The sequence below is a fragment of the Myiozetetes cayanensis genome, unplaced genomic scaffold (assembly GCF_022539395.1).
Source record: "Myiozetetes cayanensis isolate MyiCay16 unplaced genomic scaffold, myiCay2020 scf1, whole genome shotgun sequence".
NCBI classification, from domain to species: domain Eukaryota; kingdom Metazoa; phylum Chordata; class Aves; order Passeriformes; family Tyrannidae; genus Myiozetetes; species Myiozetetes cayanensis.
The window spans coordinates 105027385-105047897 of NW_026086604.1; the positions used below are offsets into that span (position 1 = coordinate 105027385).

At 36.0% G+C, this 20513-nt stretch overlaps 1 protein-coding gene across 3 annotated transcripts in view; it reads right to left on the bottom strand.

Moving 5' to 3' along the window:
- The window catches only part of BBS9 (Bardet-Biedl syndrome 9), a 284336-nt gene that overhangs the window by 132832 nt on the left and 130991 nt on the right, over nucleotides 1-20513 (bottom strand). For all 3 annotated transcript variants that reach the window (XM_050309358.1, XM_050309348.1, XM_050309368.1), the window contains one exon: nucleotides 8500-8722. In XM_050309358.1, coding sequence (XP_050165315.1) covers nucleotides 8500-8722 — 223 coding nt within the window. The remainder of the gene's footprint in view (nucleotides 1-8499; nucleotides 8723-20513) is intronic.

Consider the following 20513-nt stretch of genomic DNA (forward strand, 5'->3'; position numbering starts at 1 on the left):
AGAAAATTTTCTGCAAGAATATTTTAAACACGGAGAACTACAAGTCAAATTAAAGTTGCAGCACTGTATTATGTTCCATTAGATACCATATCATGTCTCATTATTAGCTGGCACAACACAGTTTAACAGGAGCACATGACAATGCCAAGGGCTGTAAGAGTTACAGCAACTTCTTTGTTCTTATCATTCTTACATGATTATCATCTACAATTAGGCAGAGAGAAGAAAGTTATGTTTAAACTGGCACAACAGCTCAGCCATGCAGAGCTGCACAAATTGGACACAGAAGTACACAATGATCACGCTGTTTACAGCTTTAGTCTCTGTTACGCCTTTGTCGAAATCTTGTTACGCACTTGTTAAAATCTTGTTGCCTAATAGATCCACACTAGTACCACAGGATTTTCCCTGCAGTTTCTGCTCCGGGCCACCCAGGTTGACAGCTGACCAGGAAAAGGGTCTTCCTACCCTTTTGTTGCTACCTCTCACTGTCATCTACTCCCTTGGGTGGTTAGTGATAGGGTTACTGGCTCCAGCTATCACAGGGAAGGAACTGTGCATAGGATTGTGTGGACATCAAAGGGCACGGTGTGGAGAGGGAAACCAGCGAAGCCTAATGCAGAGAGGAGAAGTACAGAAAACAATTATGGAAAATCAGAGAGGTAAAACCAGACATTTTACCAAATGTCTGTTTCCCTTAAGGCAATATGAAAAATAAAGGAATTTTGAAAAAACTTATATATGATGGATCTGTTCTGGTTTCAAAGCAAGTAGTACACAAGTTCCCCCAGAGTAACCTTTATCTGGGCATGGGAGCCCTGGCTTCTACAGGCAAGAAAGAAAAAACATGTACTTTTTAAAATGCAAATATACATTAATTTTCAAATCAGATAAATACAAATTTTGAGCACTTAAAAAATGAAGAATAATGAATGAGATACTTCAGTGATACATAGCTGTACTTCATATATTAAACAAATTTAGCTAGACAACGTGAGGAAAAAAACTTTCTATTTAAATGTAGAGTTAGTCTCTTTTTATATAATCTCATACATTAAAACAATACTTTTTCACTTTTAGTAAACAACCCACTTCCTGGTGAAATCAGTCTTCAAGGTATTTAAGTGATCAACCTGTACGATTCTAAGGAAGATAGAATGATGAGTTTTCCTTGCAACAATTAGAGCCACCTAATGTCAAATTCATATTTAAGGGCCTGAGCTAACAATTCCATAGGAATGAATTGGCACACAGTGTTTTCTAAGTGTGCTGTAAAACCCTCTGGGTACATCTAAGAAAAAAGTCTTTAGCAAATTGCCTTACTTTCAATTAGAAGTAAGCACTGCTATTAAGGTTTAGGTTCCTGACCTCACAGATACTTGCCAATGTTCTTTAGATACTTTTGTAAATGTTACTGGAATAGAAACAGGTGGAGAATAGTGGAAACAGGTGAGGAACACTATGGAAAAGATGGGTAAAATGCTGAATCTAATTCGGTCAATGACAGTTTCCACTGACCAGTTCCATCAGTCAGTACTGACCAGTGTTCAGGTCTACAAATCCTGGCAAGTACTTGCAGCAAGCTTTGTGAATACTTTTCCTCACACAGATTTAATAAGCAGTACTCAAAACCTTTATGAATACCCAATATATTGAAACGAAAATAAGAAAAAAATATCTAAAAACATTATTTTAAGGACTACTAAAGCAAAACCAAAAAAGTAGTTTAATACTTTATTGCTACAGAAAACATATGGAAAATATCTAAAGTGATACTCACACTTCTTAATGGACCATAGTCTTCTGCAAAAACAAACAACACTGGTCATATCTATGAGAAAAGCCCCATATTCTTATACACTCCTTTGCACCAGCATGGAAGGCCATACAAAGCTGTCAATGCACCACGATCTCAGGCTCACAATACTTGAGAAGATTTCCAATCATGCCCTGTCAGCCTCAAATGATTTTGAGAGTATTTGCTCGTGGCTCAAAAGAATTGTCTAGTCCTCAGTGCCAACTAGTGTCTGTGCCTTATTCAGGCTTCTTGAAATCTAAACTATATGATTTTAACGTCTTCAGGAAAAAAAAAAAATATGGGAATCTGTGTGAGTACAAATGGCAGCCAGTACGTTTTTTGAGATATTCTGCGTTAAAGTCCACACTATAAAGTTTGAGAATACCTGACGTACACTGCATGTTCTGTTCCCCTAATGACCACTGAAGAATTCATAATTAATGGTGTAAGAGAGGAATTTGCAACAACTATCCTATTTTTTCAGAGCAAACAATTACTAGTCTTCCTTTACAGCACACTCAGTATACTAGGAACTTTGCAGCAATGTTTATGTCTAATTCTTATATATAAATTAATACTGCTCTTCCAGGATCTCAAGTCCACATGTTTTTCCAATTAGTACTAACATTCTCCTCAAGTTTAATAGCATGTAAACAGAGAGTTCCTTAAGGAATATGACACATTCTGTTGCATCCCAGTTTCCCAGTGAAGAACACAGCATTCAAATGGGCAATATTCACTAACAGATATCCCTATAAGATTTTGAAAAGAGGTTTTTAAAAGCTTATGCAAGGAAAAGAAAACTCCGAAAAGCTTCTGTCTCCTAAAGCATAAGTTTAAATTCTGGGTGCATAGATATATTTAATGTGGTAAAGAACATTGTCTTTAAAGTTTGCATTTAAATAATTTTTAATCTCAGTTATAGAAACATGATTATACAAAGCAGAATTATAATCAACTTGATAAATTAAAAACTATGAATACAAAGCACCAAATCAAGTAAACACTACTATGCTTCTTCAGTATAAATACAGAATGGGAAACATCTGGTTAGGCAACAAATTTGTAGGAAAGGGTCTTGAAATTTAAATGGGGCAGAGTACAGCAGGGTATTCTCCCTCCTAAAGACTAAAGAAAAAGCATTCCCTTTTGGAAAACAAACAGTAAGAATTGAAAATCATCACGAAAAGGCTGAGATATTTTAATCACAATCAGTATAAAAGTTACTGAGGGAAAGTACTAAAAAATATTCCAAAGTTTTAAACAATACAGAACATCATTAACTGCTACTTCCAACTTCAATATTCACAATAAACCAGTTTGATTTGCAGGAAAAACAGTGTATATCAAACACTAGGAAAATTTTCCAAGAAAGACACTAAGCTATCATAAAAGCTATCAAGAGATATTGTTCAACCTTGTTCAAGGTGTTTAAGAGTTCAGATAAACAGTGATATTCTGGATACATTAACCCCATTGAAAGACAAAGGGGAAAACTAGATGGGCAGTCGTCTTGACTTCTAGCTCTAACTTTATATAAATTTTAAATATTACACTTGCACAAAGCTATCTGCAAATCCTATTTCCTGAATGCAAACTATTCCTCCTTTTCCTTATAATTTCAGTTCTAAAGATTCAGTTGACATGGGGAGATGACAATCTTTGGCATTCCACAGATTTCAGTGATGCAGTCCAGTAAATGACTTTTAGGTTCAATAATAGTTTCTCTACTGCTCTACTATAAGTACATCATGCTAAAGCACGGTACAAAGATCTCTTAATGAAACAAAGACCAAAAAAAAAAAATTACTGAAGTCTAGTTAAAAAGAGAAAGTAGAAGAAAAAGGATGGTCTTAAAGAAAAACAAAGTCCTAATTTAAAATTAAAAATCCTTTCTTGAACAAAGCCTTGAACTGATACAAGTGCCATTTGTACATCACATCAGGAACTAATATAGGAAAACCAGAATCACATTCTAGCCAGAGTAGCTTGAGATACCCAAAACACAAGTGAAGAAATAATGTCAACAGAGCTCCAACCAGACTGACACCTAAACAAGTCTTCAAACAGCCACAGCTAATACTGATGATGATTTTAAAAGCAATCCTGCAAAACACACAGATATTATAAGAGAGCATTAAAAACTACAGAATTAACTGTAGTTAACTGCAGGTCATCAGGATTATGCTATAAATTCTCACAACCATTAAACTCAATACATGACAACCTGGGTGGCCCACATCACCTTTCCCAGCACTTCCCTGGCACTGACCCACACTTTGGGTTGGCATCATTCCCTAAGCCCCTCACCATTCCTCTCATCCAACTGTTTATGCATTGCCAAAGGCAACACAGTACATGATATAGCCTGATGTGGCTTACAGTTATAATCGTATTTAGTCAATGATTCTGATTAATTTTTAATCACCCATTAAAAAAATCTTACATATTGGAAAACTATCATGTCCCTCCTCAAACTTCTCTTTATTTTTCCCTCAGAATAAACAAAAAGCAAAATTGTTTCCATCATTTATAATTTTTGTGCTCTTCTCTGAACTCTAGCCAATTTATCTAGGTTTTCCTTAAATTGGGTTCCCCTGTGAATCTTTCTCTTGAAGAACAACAGAGAGAAATATTCATATCTCCTCATTAGAAGTCATATGACTACATTCCAAAGTTGGAATTCACCTTTAATGCAGTCATATTGCTGACTTTTATTCAGTTGCTGGTTTGCTATAACACCCATGAGCCTATCCTATGGCACCAGTGCTTGAGGAATTATTTCTCAAATTGTAGTTTGTCAAGATTCTTACTTGCTAGAGCCCTTAGCACTTGTCTCAACTGAAAACCATCTTACTAACTTCAAGTCCTTCCTCTAATTTATAAAGATCAGCATTATTGTTCTTTCAATATGCCTGAAACTACTGCAAGCTCGTTGCAAAACCACAATTTTAACATTCATGCCCATATGCAATCCCTGAAGCCATTAAAGAAAATAATGAACAAAACCAGATCCAGCAGGGACTATGGCCCACCTCTGACCGATGCTCTTGGATTACCTACAAATACTGACAACTACTTTCAAAGGCACCTTTCAAACAGTTGGACACTTAAAAATAATCATCAGCTTTTCAATGTGGTTTAAGGCAATTTCTCCAGATTTCAGGGTTCACCATCTTGAACGTATTAAATATAACTTCTAGAAACTGAGCCTACTGTTACAGAGCTGCAATGCCAGAAGGGTCAGCTTGAAAAGAAATTTTTAGCAGTTGGTTGCTACGGAGAAAAATGGTTTCCCCCATTAAGAAAAAGAACAGGCTTAAGAAAAAGTGGCATTGAACAAAATTCTCAAGCTAATGACAGCTACACTACTGAACAGTTATGAGACCATCCCTGGCTTAACCTGGAGTTTAAACATCCTGAAGAACTTTCCCCTACATTAACATTCAGTATTTAGCCATAAATCCTCAAATACAAACACAATTCTCAGTCTTCCTCTCCATGTATAGTTCTGCCTAATTCTTCCCTATCTACTCATGTTCTCTCCTTTAAGGGCTGAGAGAAGAAGTTCCTCTATTTTCCAGGCACTATCCAAGAGCCCTTTCCTCAATAACATATAGTTATTTTGTATATTGGTTTCCCTTTATCAAGGAATGCAAAGCCTTTTATCAGGCTTTGTTTTCAGTTTCTTCCTAGTGCAGACAGAACAGGTGTTTTTAATTGGAATCAACAGTGATTTCTAGATTGTCCCCACTAACTCACTGTTTTCACACTGAGGAATAGTCTTGGCCACATGAATTCATTTTACTGAGCTGAATCTCACCAGGCAGATGAATCCCAGGAATCCCTAGAGCACTCCAGCTGCTAATGGAGAACAAGTACATCAGACAGGCACGGAGCTAGTTCTGAAACATATAGATAGCAAGTCATGTTGCCAGCCTCAACTACAACTCCCTGCAGATCTGCTTCTAACAGACCACATTACTTGCCAAGGTAGAGATAGCGACAGAAAACCCAAACAGGTGACAAGACAAACATGTTTAAAAAGCACCAGTGAAAACTTTATTCTCAACAAGACCTCCAAGTTTTCTCCAGCCTGTTCAAAGACAAACACAGTTTCAAATCATACAGCTCATCCTGCTAGAGAGTAACTCCTTAAATACTATGCTATTCTGAGCATTTGGAAGAAGTATTTATCTCTAATCACAGAATATTCTGAGTTGGAAGGGACCCACAAGGATCACTGAGTCCAAATTTTAAGTGAATGGCCCATGCAGGGATCAAACCTACAACTTTGGTGTTATTAGCACCATGTTTTAACCAAATGAGCTAATTTCAGGGTCAGTGAGCCTGTTCTGTAGTATAAGATGAAATTTCTTATTTCTGAGCTCTTTCAAAAATAATATTCTCTCAACAGGTAATGAATAAATGCATAAACGCACGGACCTTTTACCAAGACATCAGGCTGAATTCTTAATGAAAATAAGAAAGTTGTATTACGTTTTATAATTTCTTTCAATGACACCTTCTTGTGATACTCTGAAGTGCTAGCCTAATTAGGCCATAATTTTGATTCTTAATTAGGTGATTTGATATTCAAAAGGGTTACACACAAGAATCAGCAATTTTGAAGTAAAACTATTTGTTTTGAAACCTGCATTTGGATTACAGGTTTTAATTCTTTTTAATGTTAATTACGGCCAAAGGGCATTTCAAGAACAGCTAGAACAGCTTATGTTGGGTGTGACACTGCTATACCAGGTCTCAACCAGTTCCTTACAGGTACTCAATTTACACTATGCATCATGTAAAATGGTAATTTTGGTCCCGCGTATCGTCAATACATGGCTAACAGCCTACAGTCAAATACCTTATGTTTTCCTTGGAATGTACTTCTTCCTTGTTTTATTTGAGAGGTAGTATAACTGTCTACCTCTACCACAGTAGTAAAAATTATTCTTGCACACGTCACTCATGCCTTCTTGGTGTTATTTTGGCCTCATGTAATAGAAGACAGTGAGTTTAATAGTTTTAAATATTTCAGTCTTTGTATATACAGTGTCAGAAGCATGACTGGGCCCTTTCCCAATGTACCTCACCAAGAGCAAGATTTCTTCCAAGTTGTTTACAATTTTTACAAATTTTACTCTTTCCTTAACAGAATTATTCATCATCAAATTGCATCGCTGCCTGAACTCAATCACACTAGTCAACTGTACAGGCAGAAGTGAATTTCCTTATTAAATCAATTCACCTTATTAGCATAGGTAGAAAAGGATGACCTGCAGCTATTTACACCTTTTCAGAATTCTTAGAAGAATGAAGACAAGGGTTATATAATCAAAGGTCAACAAAAAAAGTGCCCTTTAGACATATTTTAGTCTTGCAAAGAAATACTAACAAAAATTTTTAAAACTAGTATGACACTTTTTTAGCCTCACATTATTATGAATCTGCTTCCAGACACAGGAATAGTGTAACACTAAAGAAAAATTATTTATGTATATATAATTTCTACACCTGCACATTCTGCAGCCGTTTTATCAGATCATTTACAGCAGCACACACAAAGGAGGGTTGCACATAACAGTAACAAGGACTTCTAAGTTGCTGAAATATTGCACAGGTCATTCATATTTAACAGGAATTTAATTATTCTTTGTAATGTAAGAAAACAAAATACTGATAATCAAGATGCTGCCCTAACACAACTCCAAACTTTATCAAAAACAATACCCATGAAGCCAAAATAATAAACTCCCATTTTTAAGCATGAAGTATACATGCAATACATACTTTTCCCTATAGATGTGAAGACTGCTGTAGGGGAAGGAAGTGACTGAGGTCAAAGACCATAGTTATATTATGTGGTTTAGGAGTGTATGAAGCTGAATTAACAGCCAATCCAAATTTAGAGCAGAAAGCTGTGAAAAAAAATACCTGTTTCCAAGTCAGCAGGAGTATCTGATGTTTACTAAGAGACTATCTGTCTCACTAGAGGAAAAAGGCACGAAGAAAATGTCTTGTAATAGTGCAAAGATGCTAAACTTCAGACTCCACAGAAAAGGTGAGGCTTTGGTCCCACTATTACTATAAAGCAGGAATATAGGAAAGGAGAGGAACAAAATTTCCTTTCAAAATAGTAATTCCGTGACATTCATTTAAATAATTCTGCACTGTGAAATCTTGCCCTCATTCTTTTTCTATATGAGAAATACTATTCAACACATACTTATATTAGTCTCATCTTAAATTTCATGTTTTCTGTGAGATATCATCCAGTAAATAGTACTTTCTAAAGCTGCAGATTTTATCTCGTGTTATCAGTACTTCATAATTTGGCCTATAGATATGCCATAAAGTCACTAATGCAACCATAATAATTTCTTTATCAAAAAAGCAGGACTTTTGACTCCTCCTTTTTCTGTCGCATTAGAAACCTACACATGTACACATCCAATGGAAAAGTGCAAAGAAATGAGTGATAAGACTTTTAGAGGACAAAGATGACCATCTGGAGTTCATTTGCTGCAGTAGTGTGCACATTCATTCTACTGTCATTCTTCTGGTCAGCAACACAGTGTTTGGTTTCCATAATCAATGAAAACTTTAAACTGCCAACTAAAAAAAAATGTGCAAATTTTTTAGTTTTAATATGCAAATAAGTATTTTCAATTACGAAGAAGCACTTCAAGGCTTACCTGGCATGACAGCAGCTTGCTGAGTGGTCAAGTCTGTACTAAAGGAAAGGCGACCACCTTTGGCCAATCTATCACAGAAGAGGGTGATGTTCTTCTTCAGTCTGCTGGTGTCTTTGGGCATGCACAACTGGCTGCTGAGAGTCAGGGCCTGCTCTTTAGAGCTCTTTGACAAACAAGTTCTTAACAAGTAAGAAACTGCAGCATCCACAGTTTCTTCCCAGCCCTGCATTAAAGAAATGGAAATTAAATAAAATTAGGTGGACTGGAATATGATACAGCATATTTAAAATAAAGTAACAAAACAAGGACTGAGATTTTCAAATTAAATTGATAGATAAAATATAATTTGGGGGTTAATGAGTGTCACGAACACTCAACTTCAACTTGTATAAGCAAAAGCTGAAAAAACAAACTTGTTCCAATGTTAGATGGACAGAGAATTCTAATTTCAATAACAATAACATAAGGATAGTATGTGATATAACACTTAAATTCAGTATTAATAACTGAAAACTAGACGTTTCTGGTTGTGACATTTAGAATTAAGAACAGAATGGTGATTTAACTAAAATATAATACGTAGTATATAACATTGTGATGAAGATACATCAAGGCCAGGGAAAAAACCCCAAACTTATCCACTTATGCATTCTTTGGAATCACATCTAATATTCTGATAACACACCATGACTGCAACCCAAAGCTGCAGACATTCAGTACCCATTTATCAGTTATGATACCCACAGCATTAGCAGAGGTGTGACAGTGCTGTGACAAACGGGGACTTTGATTTCAGCACAGTGTTAAACTGTTAACATTTATGAAAAAACCAGCTTAGTCATCACTTCTGTTAAAATCTACTAGTTCTGTAGCAGCTACCTACGGAAAAGCTTTCAGGAGGAAAAGCTATATTCAGTGTTGTATTCAGTATATGTATTTCCACAAAATAAACTGCAAACTTCTGCAAATAACACTCAGTAAAAACAAGAAAGTTTCTTTTTACGAGGCACCTTGAAAAGCACATTTAAAACTCAGCTTCAAGGCTGTAATCTGTACTGTAGTTTTCAGTGAAACAAACAAATGTTCCTTTAGCAAGAATCCTGGATAGCAGAAGCCTTTATTATTTGTGACAAGGTTATTAGGTTAATGCATGAAGTCTAATATATGACATCTATCTTATTTTTGCAATATGAAATGCAGACTGACTCCTCCTGATGCATTCTGAAATCTTAAGTTACACTCTGTGATGAGACCATATGATTAATCCAAAGCATCTATAATGAACCAGCAAGACACTCACAAAGCCTGTTCCTGACAATCTGACAGAGCTTGGACAAAGTCCTCTAGTTTTTAAGCTCTTTTTCATGATGTGTTCTGCTTAATTGAAAAGACTCAGTTGTACAGCAAAAATCACCTACCTATCCAAATTTCCACTACTTGATAAGTATAACATTTGAAAGAATGACGGTGTCAACCCTGCCAGAGTCCAATGACAAGCAAATAAGTTTAATTCATTTCTTTAATTAAATACATACGGCTTTTGTAAGGGTACTACTTGTAACACAGAGAAGCAAAGACCACCCTTCTTGACCTTGTTAAATTCCTAAGAACAGATCTAGGTCAGATGCTTACTAGTGGTCAAGTACATCAGTAAGACCACACAGTCGTATGCACTTCAACCTTACCCAAACATACACTATACTTAGTGTCCTGAAAATGTGCTGTATGTGTATAAAATATTTATATTTTGCAGAGGAACAGGATCACCTAGAGAGGTCTTCTTAGTCAACACTGGCCTTTCCTGACTTCAGAATAACAACAGCATTAACCTACTATCTTATCAGTATTTCCGCCCCCCCAAAAACATGTAAATTAGAAAATACACCAATCAATCAATCAACGCTGTCGTAGCTTAACATTTTTCAAATATTCTAGAAAGAGTCCATTAGAGTGCAACGCATCCACTGACCTGTGATGGTGACAGGAAATCATCCATTCTGCAGCCAATTTAAAGAGGTTAATGAGCTGGTAAATGCTGTCTACATTCCCACATACTGGGCAATGAAACTCAATATGTACAAAGCATCAAAAACAGTCAAGCCAGGCACTCCTAATTATACTACAAATCATGAAAAATAGGACAACATAAACATAAGAATCTCAAGTTTCACTAAAAGACAAAGAAACATGTGATTAACTGGTGTCAGCATACAGTAGCCGAGAAGCTGGCCAATATGTCTGTCCAAATAAGTTGTAAAAATGCACGCAAAACGAGTGTTTAAATAAAAGTACTGAAACACAAGCTAATGCAAGTCAGGAAATTAAAAGTGGCTAGTATTCTGTCCTTGGCTCACACAGGTATGTTTTACTTTGTACCATAGCCTTAACATTTTCCAACCCTTGTTCTTGTATTTAATTTCCATGTAAAACTGGTTTCTCAGTAGACCATAAAACTATCTTCTCCAATTCAAGGTCTGTTGACCTACTACGTCCTGTCAAATCCAAAGCAGCCTTTGTGATTAGTGAAAGAGTACACAAAGGCTACATCTAAAGGAAAAAAAATCTTGACGGAAAACTGTTGAGGTGATTTTATACAACTAAAAATTAACAGCTGCAAATAAGGCTGCATTTGTCAGCAATTTTTATTGGTGCAAGGGGAGAATTGAAGGAACAAGAAAAATGTTTCAGCCCTTATGCGTTAAAAAGGCTGCAAGATGTCTGAAAATGGAAGCGTTCTAGTCTGTAGCCCACACTGAAGAATAATTCTACAGCCACAGTTGTGATATTCACTAATGACTTCCTGTGTAGTATTCTGCATATTTGAGGTCTAAAAGGAACACCTTCAAAGTGAGTGTGATACCAGTAATCCATCATTCCATGACCAGCAAGCATTGCCGTAACTGTGACAACAAATGTGAGTCAAGACTCACAGAAAGAGGCATTATTAAACCATCCAAAGCCTTCCTGTAATTGAAATAGATTTAAAAAAAAAAAACCAATTCATCAATTTTACTTTTTCGTTGGGAAAGACTGGGCTTCGTATTTTGCACATATACATTATTATTTTTCTCCTGTGGGTAATAGGTAGAGATTGGCACTTTCTTTTAACCAAATCATACACACTGCAGGACTCTGAACACTACATCACTTACAATCCATACAAACTATCATTAAACTAGCACTAAAGATCTCGGGGTCATGGCATATCTGAGCATGAACATAATTATACATTCCATCTCACTTTGGCATAAGGCTTCATCTAGAGTAGCTAATTTTTAGGAAGATTTTTAGGTTATACCATTTGCCGAACAAGAAGGAACCTCCAAAATTATGTTCCCTGCAAGGTAAATGACTAACCTACAGCTCTTCTAAAATTCTAGACAATAAAACTGGAGGGTCTTCCAGCAAGGGAGACCTCATGCTGCAAATCATCAGGCTGTAGAAAGGACACCAGTTCTGTGACAAAATATACACGTGGGGAAGGTGGTCATTAGAGAAGTTTGAGGCAGGCTCTGTTAGGAGGCAGAGCACTGCAGCCTGATGCTTGGCTGAAAGACTCCACTCCTCAAGAGCTTAGTTGGTGAACAGACAAGGTCAACTAGGCACAGATAGGGGCAGGATCTCAAAGAAGGATTTCAATATTGTTGTTATTAAGATGTGCATGCACATACATATAAGGAGCAGGGTGAGATAGAGTCTGTTGTCAGATTTGATAGGTTTACTCGTGCAGTGTAGCTTCTCAACACACTTATACACTAAGTATCACTTAGTTAGAGATCCACAAACGAATAATATTTGTCGTAAGTGTAAACAAATCAGTCTAGTAGCATAGCAGTCAAGCTTGAACAAGATTGTTCCTAAGTTGTGTTCATAAAACAGACAGATATTTCATTCTGTATCTTTTACTTTCAAAGTCTTCATCGTTATTAATAATATTCCCAAGGCAACAGCCATTTTTCCAGCTGCCTATGGAGGGACAATCAAGACAGTTCTAAAAGAATTCAAATGCAATGTGAAACATACTGCAAAAACTATGCAAAATTGATGCAAGATAAATTATGGGAATTTTTACAGCTGTTAACTCAAGAATTTCCCTGGTTATGTCTTATTTCTTGATTTTAGACACAATAATGATTTCATCACCTCTCAAAAATGCTGGAATACTTGAAAGCTCACCATACTGAATGACAATCCTGGCACTTATGTTTATCCAAACCACTAAATAACAGGTTTCTGCATCTGAAAGCACTGTATATGCTAATTCACAAGAAATACCAGCCATGTGTCTCTCAACATTTTGCTTTTCAAGTAATTTTTTTTAAAAAATACTGTTACACATACAAACAATGGCTGATGAAATGGTAGTCTCCAATACAAGCACAGATCATTAGCAAAATTTGCCCCAATTCACTGTGCTACCAGTCATCCTAACACATATTCTTCAAGCATATTCTGTATTTCTAACTGATCTGCTTGTCTCCAAGACGATGTAACAGTCTCAGCAGCCATGAGTAGGCATGCAACATTCACCTGTGCTGCCAGAAAAAGAAATGACAATCTTTCCCTGTGAGTGCCCCTAAAAAATTACTGGTAAAAATGAACTCATAAAGCATTTAGGAGACCTCTTGAAAAGAATCTGAATGAAATAAAAGAAAAAGCCAAGTAAATAGATTTGATATCTAGAAAACACTCAGAAAAAAAAAATACAGTAAAATATTTGTGAGGTCTTAATGCATTAAATTTGAACAGTCTCAAGAGACAGTGCACTCCTTTAAAAAAAAGATTTTTAAGAAAAAATTATTCTTGGTTCGCGAATTATCCTTTTAAAAATATAAAACCAGTTTTCTTTAACACAGTCCATTAGAAACACCAATCACAGATTATTCTAGAATATTCTAAAATTCACTTTTGTATTTAAAAAAAAAAAAAAGGCACATCCACATATTTAAATAACAAAACTCTACCACTGGAATATCTAAAAAACAGCGAAGTGGCAAAATCCTACAGTCTGGTGGAAAATCCAAGTCTGATGAAAATCCAGTCAAATGACTCAAGTTTAAATACATTAGAAATCCATGAAGTGCCTAGGAAGGATATTTGTATTGAGCACACAATAAAAAAGCACCAATGAAAATTCTTATAATAATCCCGCTCTCTCTACTTATCTTTCTTTAAATCAGTTATGATGCATAATGTTCATAATATTGACTGATCAAACTTTTATTACTATTGGTATTTAAAATAATTCAGTTCTAACGGGAATTTGCAGACTGATGAAAACAACATCAAAGACAAGGTAAGACAGAACAACTAAAATGAAGAAAATTAATATGATACATAGTTCAAAGCAGTAGGTGATTCCATTTCATTTTAAATCAAGGAAAGAACTTTAGGCAGAAGACCATCCTCATTTGTGAGACTGTACTCTGATGCCAACCTATTGTCAAGAGCTACATTACAGCCTTTATAGACATTTAAATCTTATTATGGGTTTGGACTTTGCAAATTTACCTACTCCAAACAAATTACAATTTACTTAAAACACAAGGGATAAAAGCCAAACAACAGCTAAAAGAAATGCAAAACTCAGAGGTAACATCTTCATAACTCTGACCACAATATGTCATCTCCTGAGTACTCAAGCTTTGTAGGAAACCTGACATAACAGACATTTAAGGAATAAAAGCTTAAAGAGTCTATAAACAACAACAAATAAAAGTGTAGAGAAAGTAAGCAAGACTTATACAGAAAACTATGAGATCTCTTTACAATATTTATTGAAGTTCAAGTATAGCACAACAGATCTATGCGCAGCTATTTAACAGTAAGTATTCATGCTAGCAACTATTTTCAAGCTACTTCAGAGCATTCAATTCAAATATTAATATCTCACGTTTTGAGATTAATAGACTGCAGATATCAGCTTTAGAAAAAAATCTTTTGTGAATAAGGTGGGTTTCTTCAAAAGTCTGTCACAGACACACTTGTCATTTCTGCACTGCTGAAATGTGCCAGTCACAACACATGGGCCAGTCACAACCAAAACAGCAACTTTATCTCTTTGATATAGAAATATTTAATAGAAACTCAGCAGCATAAACAACTCTCCACAAGAGCTTCTCATTTTGAGTCCTAATTGGTAAGCATACATTGATATCCTATGGCAACTTCACCTGAGAAAAATCTATATGAAATCTATTCTTTCCTGAAAAGCACACTACTTCTGTCCTCTGAAACTCAAGTCACAAACCATCAAACCCTTCTGCATTAAATATAAGTATAGTTTTTGGTGGATTCTGTTCTATGGACATTTACCTTTAGATTAAGGTTTGCTAAAATCTCCTTCTCTAATGTCTTCAAGTATGGAAGAAAAGCTGAAAATGCATATGGCTTAGTAATCAAAATAGCAGTTTTAAAAATATCATATAGAATATGCAGTATTTTTCTTTTGGGAATGGTGCTCCAAAACTAATATTTTACCAAGAATTTTCTGGGAAAATCATAATGTAAAAGAGCAGTATTAAAGCAGTGGGTGTTTCAGAAAACCATCAAATTGACCATTACTAAACAAAGGTTCTGAAAGCTGCATCTATCAAGATGATGACCTCTATCATTCAAGATTGTCATATATTTTTCAAGTCCAATTCAGAAGTCCTGCTCACAAAAACAAAATATGATTATCAGCAGTTGTAGGATTTTTTGTATTAATGAAACAACTGGTACCATGATTAGAGAGTGTATCACCTGTAAGAAAGCAAAACTCCAGGTGGGGATCATAGTAATAATATTTCTACAGCTGCTTAACTCTTCCATGCTTTTGAATTTAGCAATTTGCTCTCGTGGAAGTGCATGCTTCACCAAAAAATGATATACCAGTGTGACTATAGATTATGATTTTATTAGCTATTCCATTAAAATTTAATCTCTGTCCACTGTAGCCAAATTTCCATGTAGGCTGCATCCTTTTGCATTGGATGCTCTTCATTTGCACAGAAAGACTTAAAAAATTAGGTTAGAATCTGGTTAGATCAGTGGTTTTCTTCTTGACAAGTAATGGATCTCTATCGCCCAACTCCTCTTTCAAATTGTCTCACATCTCAAAATTGGAGCAATACAGAGTGTGTCCTAATGCCTAATTGTTTGGGTTTTTTTTTCTGGACAACAGTGGTTTTTTAAGAGTGGAGGAGAGGCAGAGAAAAGGGCATATTTTTTTCAACAGATAAATTCTCACTATGTAACTGTAGAGTTACTCCTCTAGTAATGCTTATTTGTTGTAATACAAATGCATCCTATCTGTAATAATGAAAGTTTAAACACTTCATGGGTTTCTGTAGAAGCTACTCCTGAATCCTGAATTTCTGAGGGATTTTTGTCATGTTCATTTTCTTATTAACTTGACTTCTTATGACCATTGATCCCTTTCTGAGAACTGATGAAAGAAATTCTTGTATTCACTACGTGAATGGAGTGATTTGGCTTCTTTTGTTGCCAGCTTGTCTGTTGTTTTGCTTTTTACCTCTGAAATCATCTAACACTTCATCCTTTTTTTCCTCAAGAACTTCTCACCAGTCAGCTAGGACTTGTTTGGGTTTTGCAGATGTTGTCAGAGCTGTCTGCAGGCATGCAAATACACCAGAAGTTGTTCATCTTGCTGAAGAATGCTGTATATCCAGCAGAAGGTCTGCAACCCCTGAACTCTATAACTTCAATTAGATCCAGTAAGCTAATTTTTGACACTGGGAAGGAACAAAGTGGAAAAAACATATGCTAAAACAAGTGTATTGAAACTTCTCATTGCACCTCAGTCCATATTCCATTTTTAGATCAGTGATATACTTGGGGAGGAACTTTTCATCTTTTACTATGACATCTTTTATTAGGTTACCAATATAATATAATATGAAATACTGACAAATGAGTTTGTGTTTCCAAAGCTCTGTGAAATATGGAACCATACTCACTCAAATCTTTCACCTCTGAAAAAAACCCAGACTTGATAAAGTTTGTTTCCTATTTAAATTCTCATCTCATTTAAATCTGTGCACCACCAAATTCTCCCAAAACACGCAGGTGAGGACAAAAAGGATAGTGCCAAACTGGACTTGCATGTTTACTCGAACAGCCAATTTTCAAGTTTACTCCAGTTTTTTTTTCTTTTTCTTTTTTCTTGAGACAGTAGCTTGGGCAGCAATTATTATTCTCCATTGTTTGTACAGACTTGACTTATGACCTGTTTTACTTTTGAGGTAGCCAAACCATATTTTGGTTTTCTCAAACTCTCTCTTCATTGAAAAAGCCAGGTGATGATGAAAGACATAAAATGATACAATCTTCATGCTCCTTTAATTTGGTCTGTTTTAATGCAAACTGAGTCTCTCACCACCTCTCAAATATACAAGAATACTGGTATACCATTCTTAATCTAGGAATTAAGACAAAACATCTTGCCATTAACTAAAACAAAAACTTCAATCTGAAAAAAAATGACTACTCTGAAAATCATAATAAAAAAAAACAAGTGAGTTTTTGTCTGGGATTTTGTAACAAGACGAAAGATTCACATGACAATTTCTGTATGATATCTTACCTATCTATCTGTATTTATCTGATGACACGATATCTTTGTAAATTCCAGTAGACAGGTTATACAACAACACACCATGTGCACCAGAGCTATATGTTATCCAGTAATGACCAAAAAATGTTACATTTCGACTGCAAGTTAGAACCACGAACAACCACCAACTTCCAAACCAAAAGCAGTCATACCACAACTGGTTCCTCTCACACCCTCTAAGAACAAAGATTAGTTTGGTGATTAGACCTTGAAACACCCTCAGAAACATTTCTGACCGTCAGATCTAAAGGAAATTATGAATTTAGCTGCACATCATTGTAATATGTTCAATATAAATAGATCTATAGAATTATTGGGAGTAATTCATTTTATCAGAAAATGTCATGATATATGGTTAGACACAATGCTAGAAACATAGCACTACAGCATTTATAATAAAAGTATCATAGTTTTAATATGAGACAATCAGGAAATAAAGCCAACAGTAAATAGGAAGCTTTTAATTCTATAAACCCTGTCCTACTATGTAATATAAAGGTCATCCACTAATGGTGCTGAAACAAATACGTTGTTTCAAAATACAAGTAATCCCAGTAGAATTTTACAATAAATCATAAATCACAATAAATTTCTAAAACACTAGTACAATACTGATCAATACATAGAATTGTAGAATGGTTTGGGTTGGAAGGGACTTTAAAGATCATCTAGTTCCAACCTCCCTGCCATAGGCAGGGACACCTTTCACTAGACCAGGTTTCTCAAAGCACCATCCAACCTAGCCCTGAACACAACCTGGCCCCACACCTGTGGATGGGGAGTCCACAGCCTATCTGGACAATCTGTTCCAGTGCCTCACCACCTCACTCTTACAGTAAAGGATTTCTTCCTAATATCTAATCTAAGCCTACCCTCCCCTCAGCTTCAGGCCATTCCCCCTTGACCTAACACTACACACCCTTGTGAAAAATCCCTCTCTATCCCTCTTGTAAGCCCTTTTTAGGTGCTGGAAGGCTGCATAGCAAGAGTCTGTGGATCTTTCAATTAGGACACAATATCAAGAGAATTCTCCACTGACAATAAACTTCTTTAAAAGAAGGGAAAAAAAAAAAGGGCAAAAGAAAGAGCCACTGATTATGTATATTGAGTGTTAAGACCCTTTGGTGAACAACATTGCTGTAATCACTGTAATGCATCACTCTTGTCATTAAGCAGTTTAGATGACAACTGATCTGAACTCCTGGTATGCAGCACATACTCAGTAATTACTACTACACTAAAATAGCTCTTTGTACCTGAACTAGACAGATTACTCTAACAAAGAGAAAGTTTAGAGGTCCCCATCTCGATATTACATAGAGAAAGATGTCTGATAACAGAAGCTTATTTAATTTATCAAACAAAGGATATGTCTCTTGGGACAACTGCAGTACTTTGTAGGGTATCCAAATTAGTTTAAAAGGAGGTGATATATGCTGGAAGTAAATTAATTACAGCAGAACACACAGTTCTGCCTTGACTAATTAACACTAAGAAATAAGATCCCTGAGTAGGCTTCTGATCACAACAGAGACAGCCCATCAAAGATTAACTTAAGTATCTCCAATATTCATAGTAAAAAATAAGATGCTGGCTCAAATTTAAAACAAAATTAATTCTTAAAACTTTTAAATTAAAATACATCTAACCAACAAATACGTCAGATTCTCCATTAGCATAAGGTTTATACCAAGGCTGAATGCTTATTCTGAGCTTGATAAAAGTTCCAGGGAATACAACTGAACAAGACAAGAATACAACAATTTTTTCTGTCATTTGAACCTTTACAATTCATAATGCACACTAAACTTAGTTCTGCATAATTATGTTTAATTTTACGCTATCTGGAAGAAATAGAGAAAGCTTTCTTTTTTGAAAACCAGTATTATTACCAACCATCAGAAGCAAGCCTTTTGAAAAATAAAAATCTTACACCCCCTTATCAACCACCACAGAACCATCAAATGATAAAAAAATTGAAAATACAATTGCCCATAGCTGCTTCTTGTAGTCCTTCGAAGTGGGAAGCATCAGATAGAGATATATTATAGACTTTCATTGGTACATAAAAGTTGCAAAGAGACCACACTAAGCCTTTCTTTCTCAGACCAACAAAGCATTGCTACTTTTCTATTCCACCCAGAGAAGTCACTGTGAGGAATCACATGAATTTAGTTACAAATGAAGATCACTAGATAGTGTTGCAATTTGTCTTCAACTTACTATTTTTGCCATAACCCACTGTCTTCTCAGTAAATAAATTTAACCGAAGGAAGAAAATTACTAACAGACATTTAAAGGAACTGTGATAGTGATTAAATTAGTGGTGAGATCACCACCTTGCTCTTCAAATTCCCTCTTTCGCCAAAGTTACTTACCAAGATTTTTGGGGTTTTTTTAGACATTCTGAAATTGTCAAATAATCAATCAGTTTGAAACCCTGAGTTTAAGAGATTACAAATAAAAGTAAACTAGAAATAGTTACACATCACTTTGCAGTAACTTACTGGGTTTACAATCAGGTGTCCTTCTGTCCACCTACTCACATGAGGAGCAACCGAGGGAGCTGGGACTGTTAAGCCTAGAGAAGATGAGGTGCAGGGGAGACCTTATTGCTTTCTAGAACCACCTGAAAGGAGGTTGCAGCGAGATGAGAGTCAGTCTCCTCTCCCAGGCAATTAGTGAAAGGAAAGAGGTCAAAGCCTCGTGCTGCACCGGGGGGCTCAGGTTGGACATCAGGAAGAATTTCTTCACTGAAGGGGTGGTCAGGCATTGGAATAGGCTTCCCAGGGAGGTGGTGAAGTCACCATCCCTGGAGGTCTTCAAGAAATGACTGGAAATGGTACTTTGTGCCATGGTCTAGCTGACAAGGTAGTGTTTGGTCAAAAGGTTGGACTCCACGATCTTGGAGGTCTTTTCCAACCTTCATGATTCTATGATTTCAGATATCTCTGGTGTAGTCTGATCTTCTTGAAAGCCTCTGCTAAGCAGTAGAGCACTGATAACTTCCTTATCAAAACATACCATCAAAGAAGGCTGGTACTTGAACCACGCTCTTCTCTTATTCTCCAGCTGGCTCACACGTACATGCTTGAGCAAAGGCATCATTACTCCATTTAAATCTTTCTCCCTCCTACTCCTCCCTGCCCAGGGAGGAGTGGGAATCTCATTCCCTCAGCTTCTTCCCATCACTTGACTGGGAACTTTGGTTGCCCTGAACCAAAACTAACCTTTAGGCTGACTGACCTTCTTTACTGAAAAATTAAGGGGTTTACTGGGTAAGCTTAAAGCTTCTTCCTTTTCTTTTGGTGATTAAAGACTTAAAACTCACTAGCTTTTTTCCCCCCAGTTCTTTTAGACTGAGACTCTTCTGGTACAGTGAAGTGTCTTTCTGAAT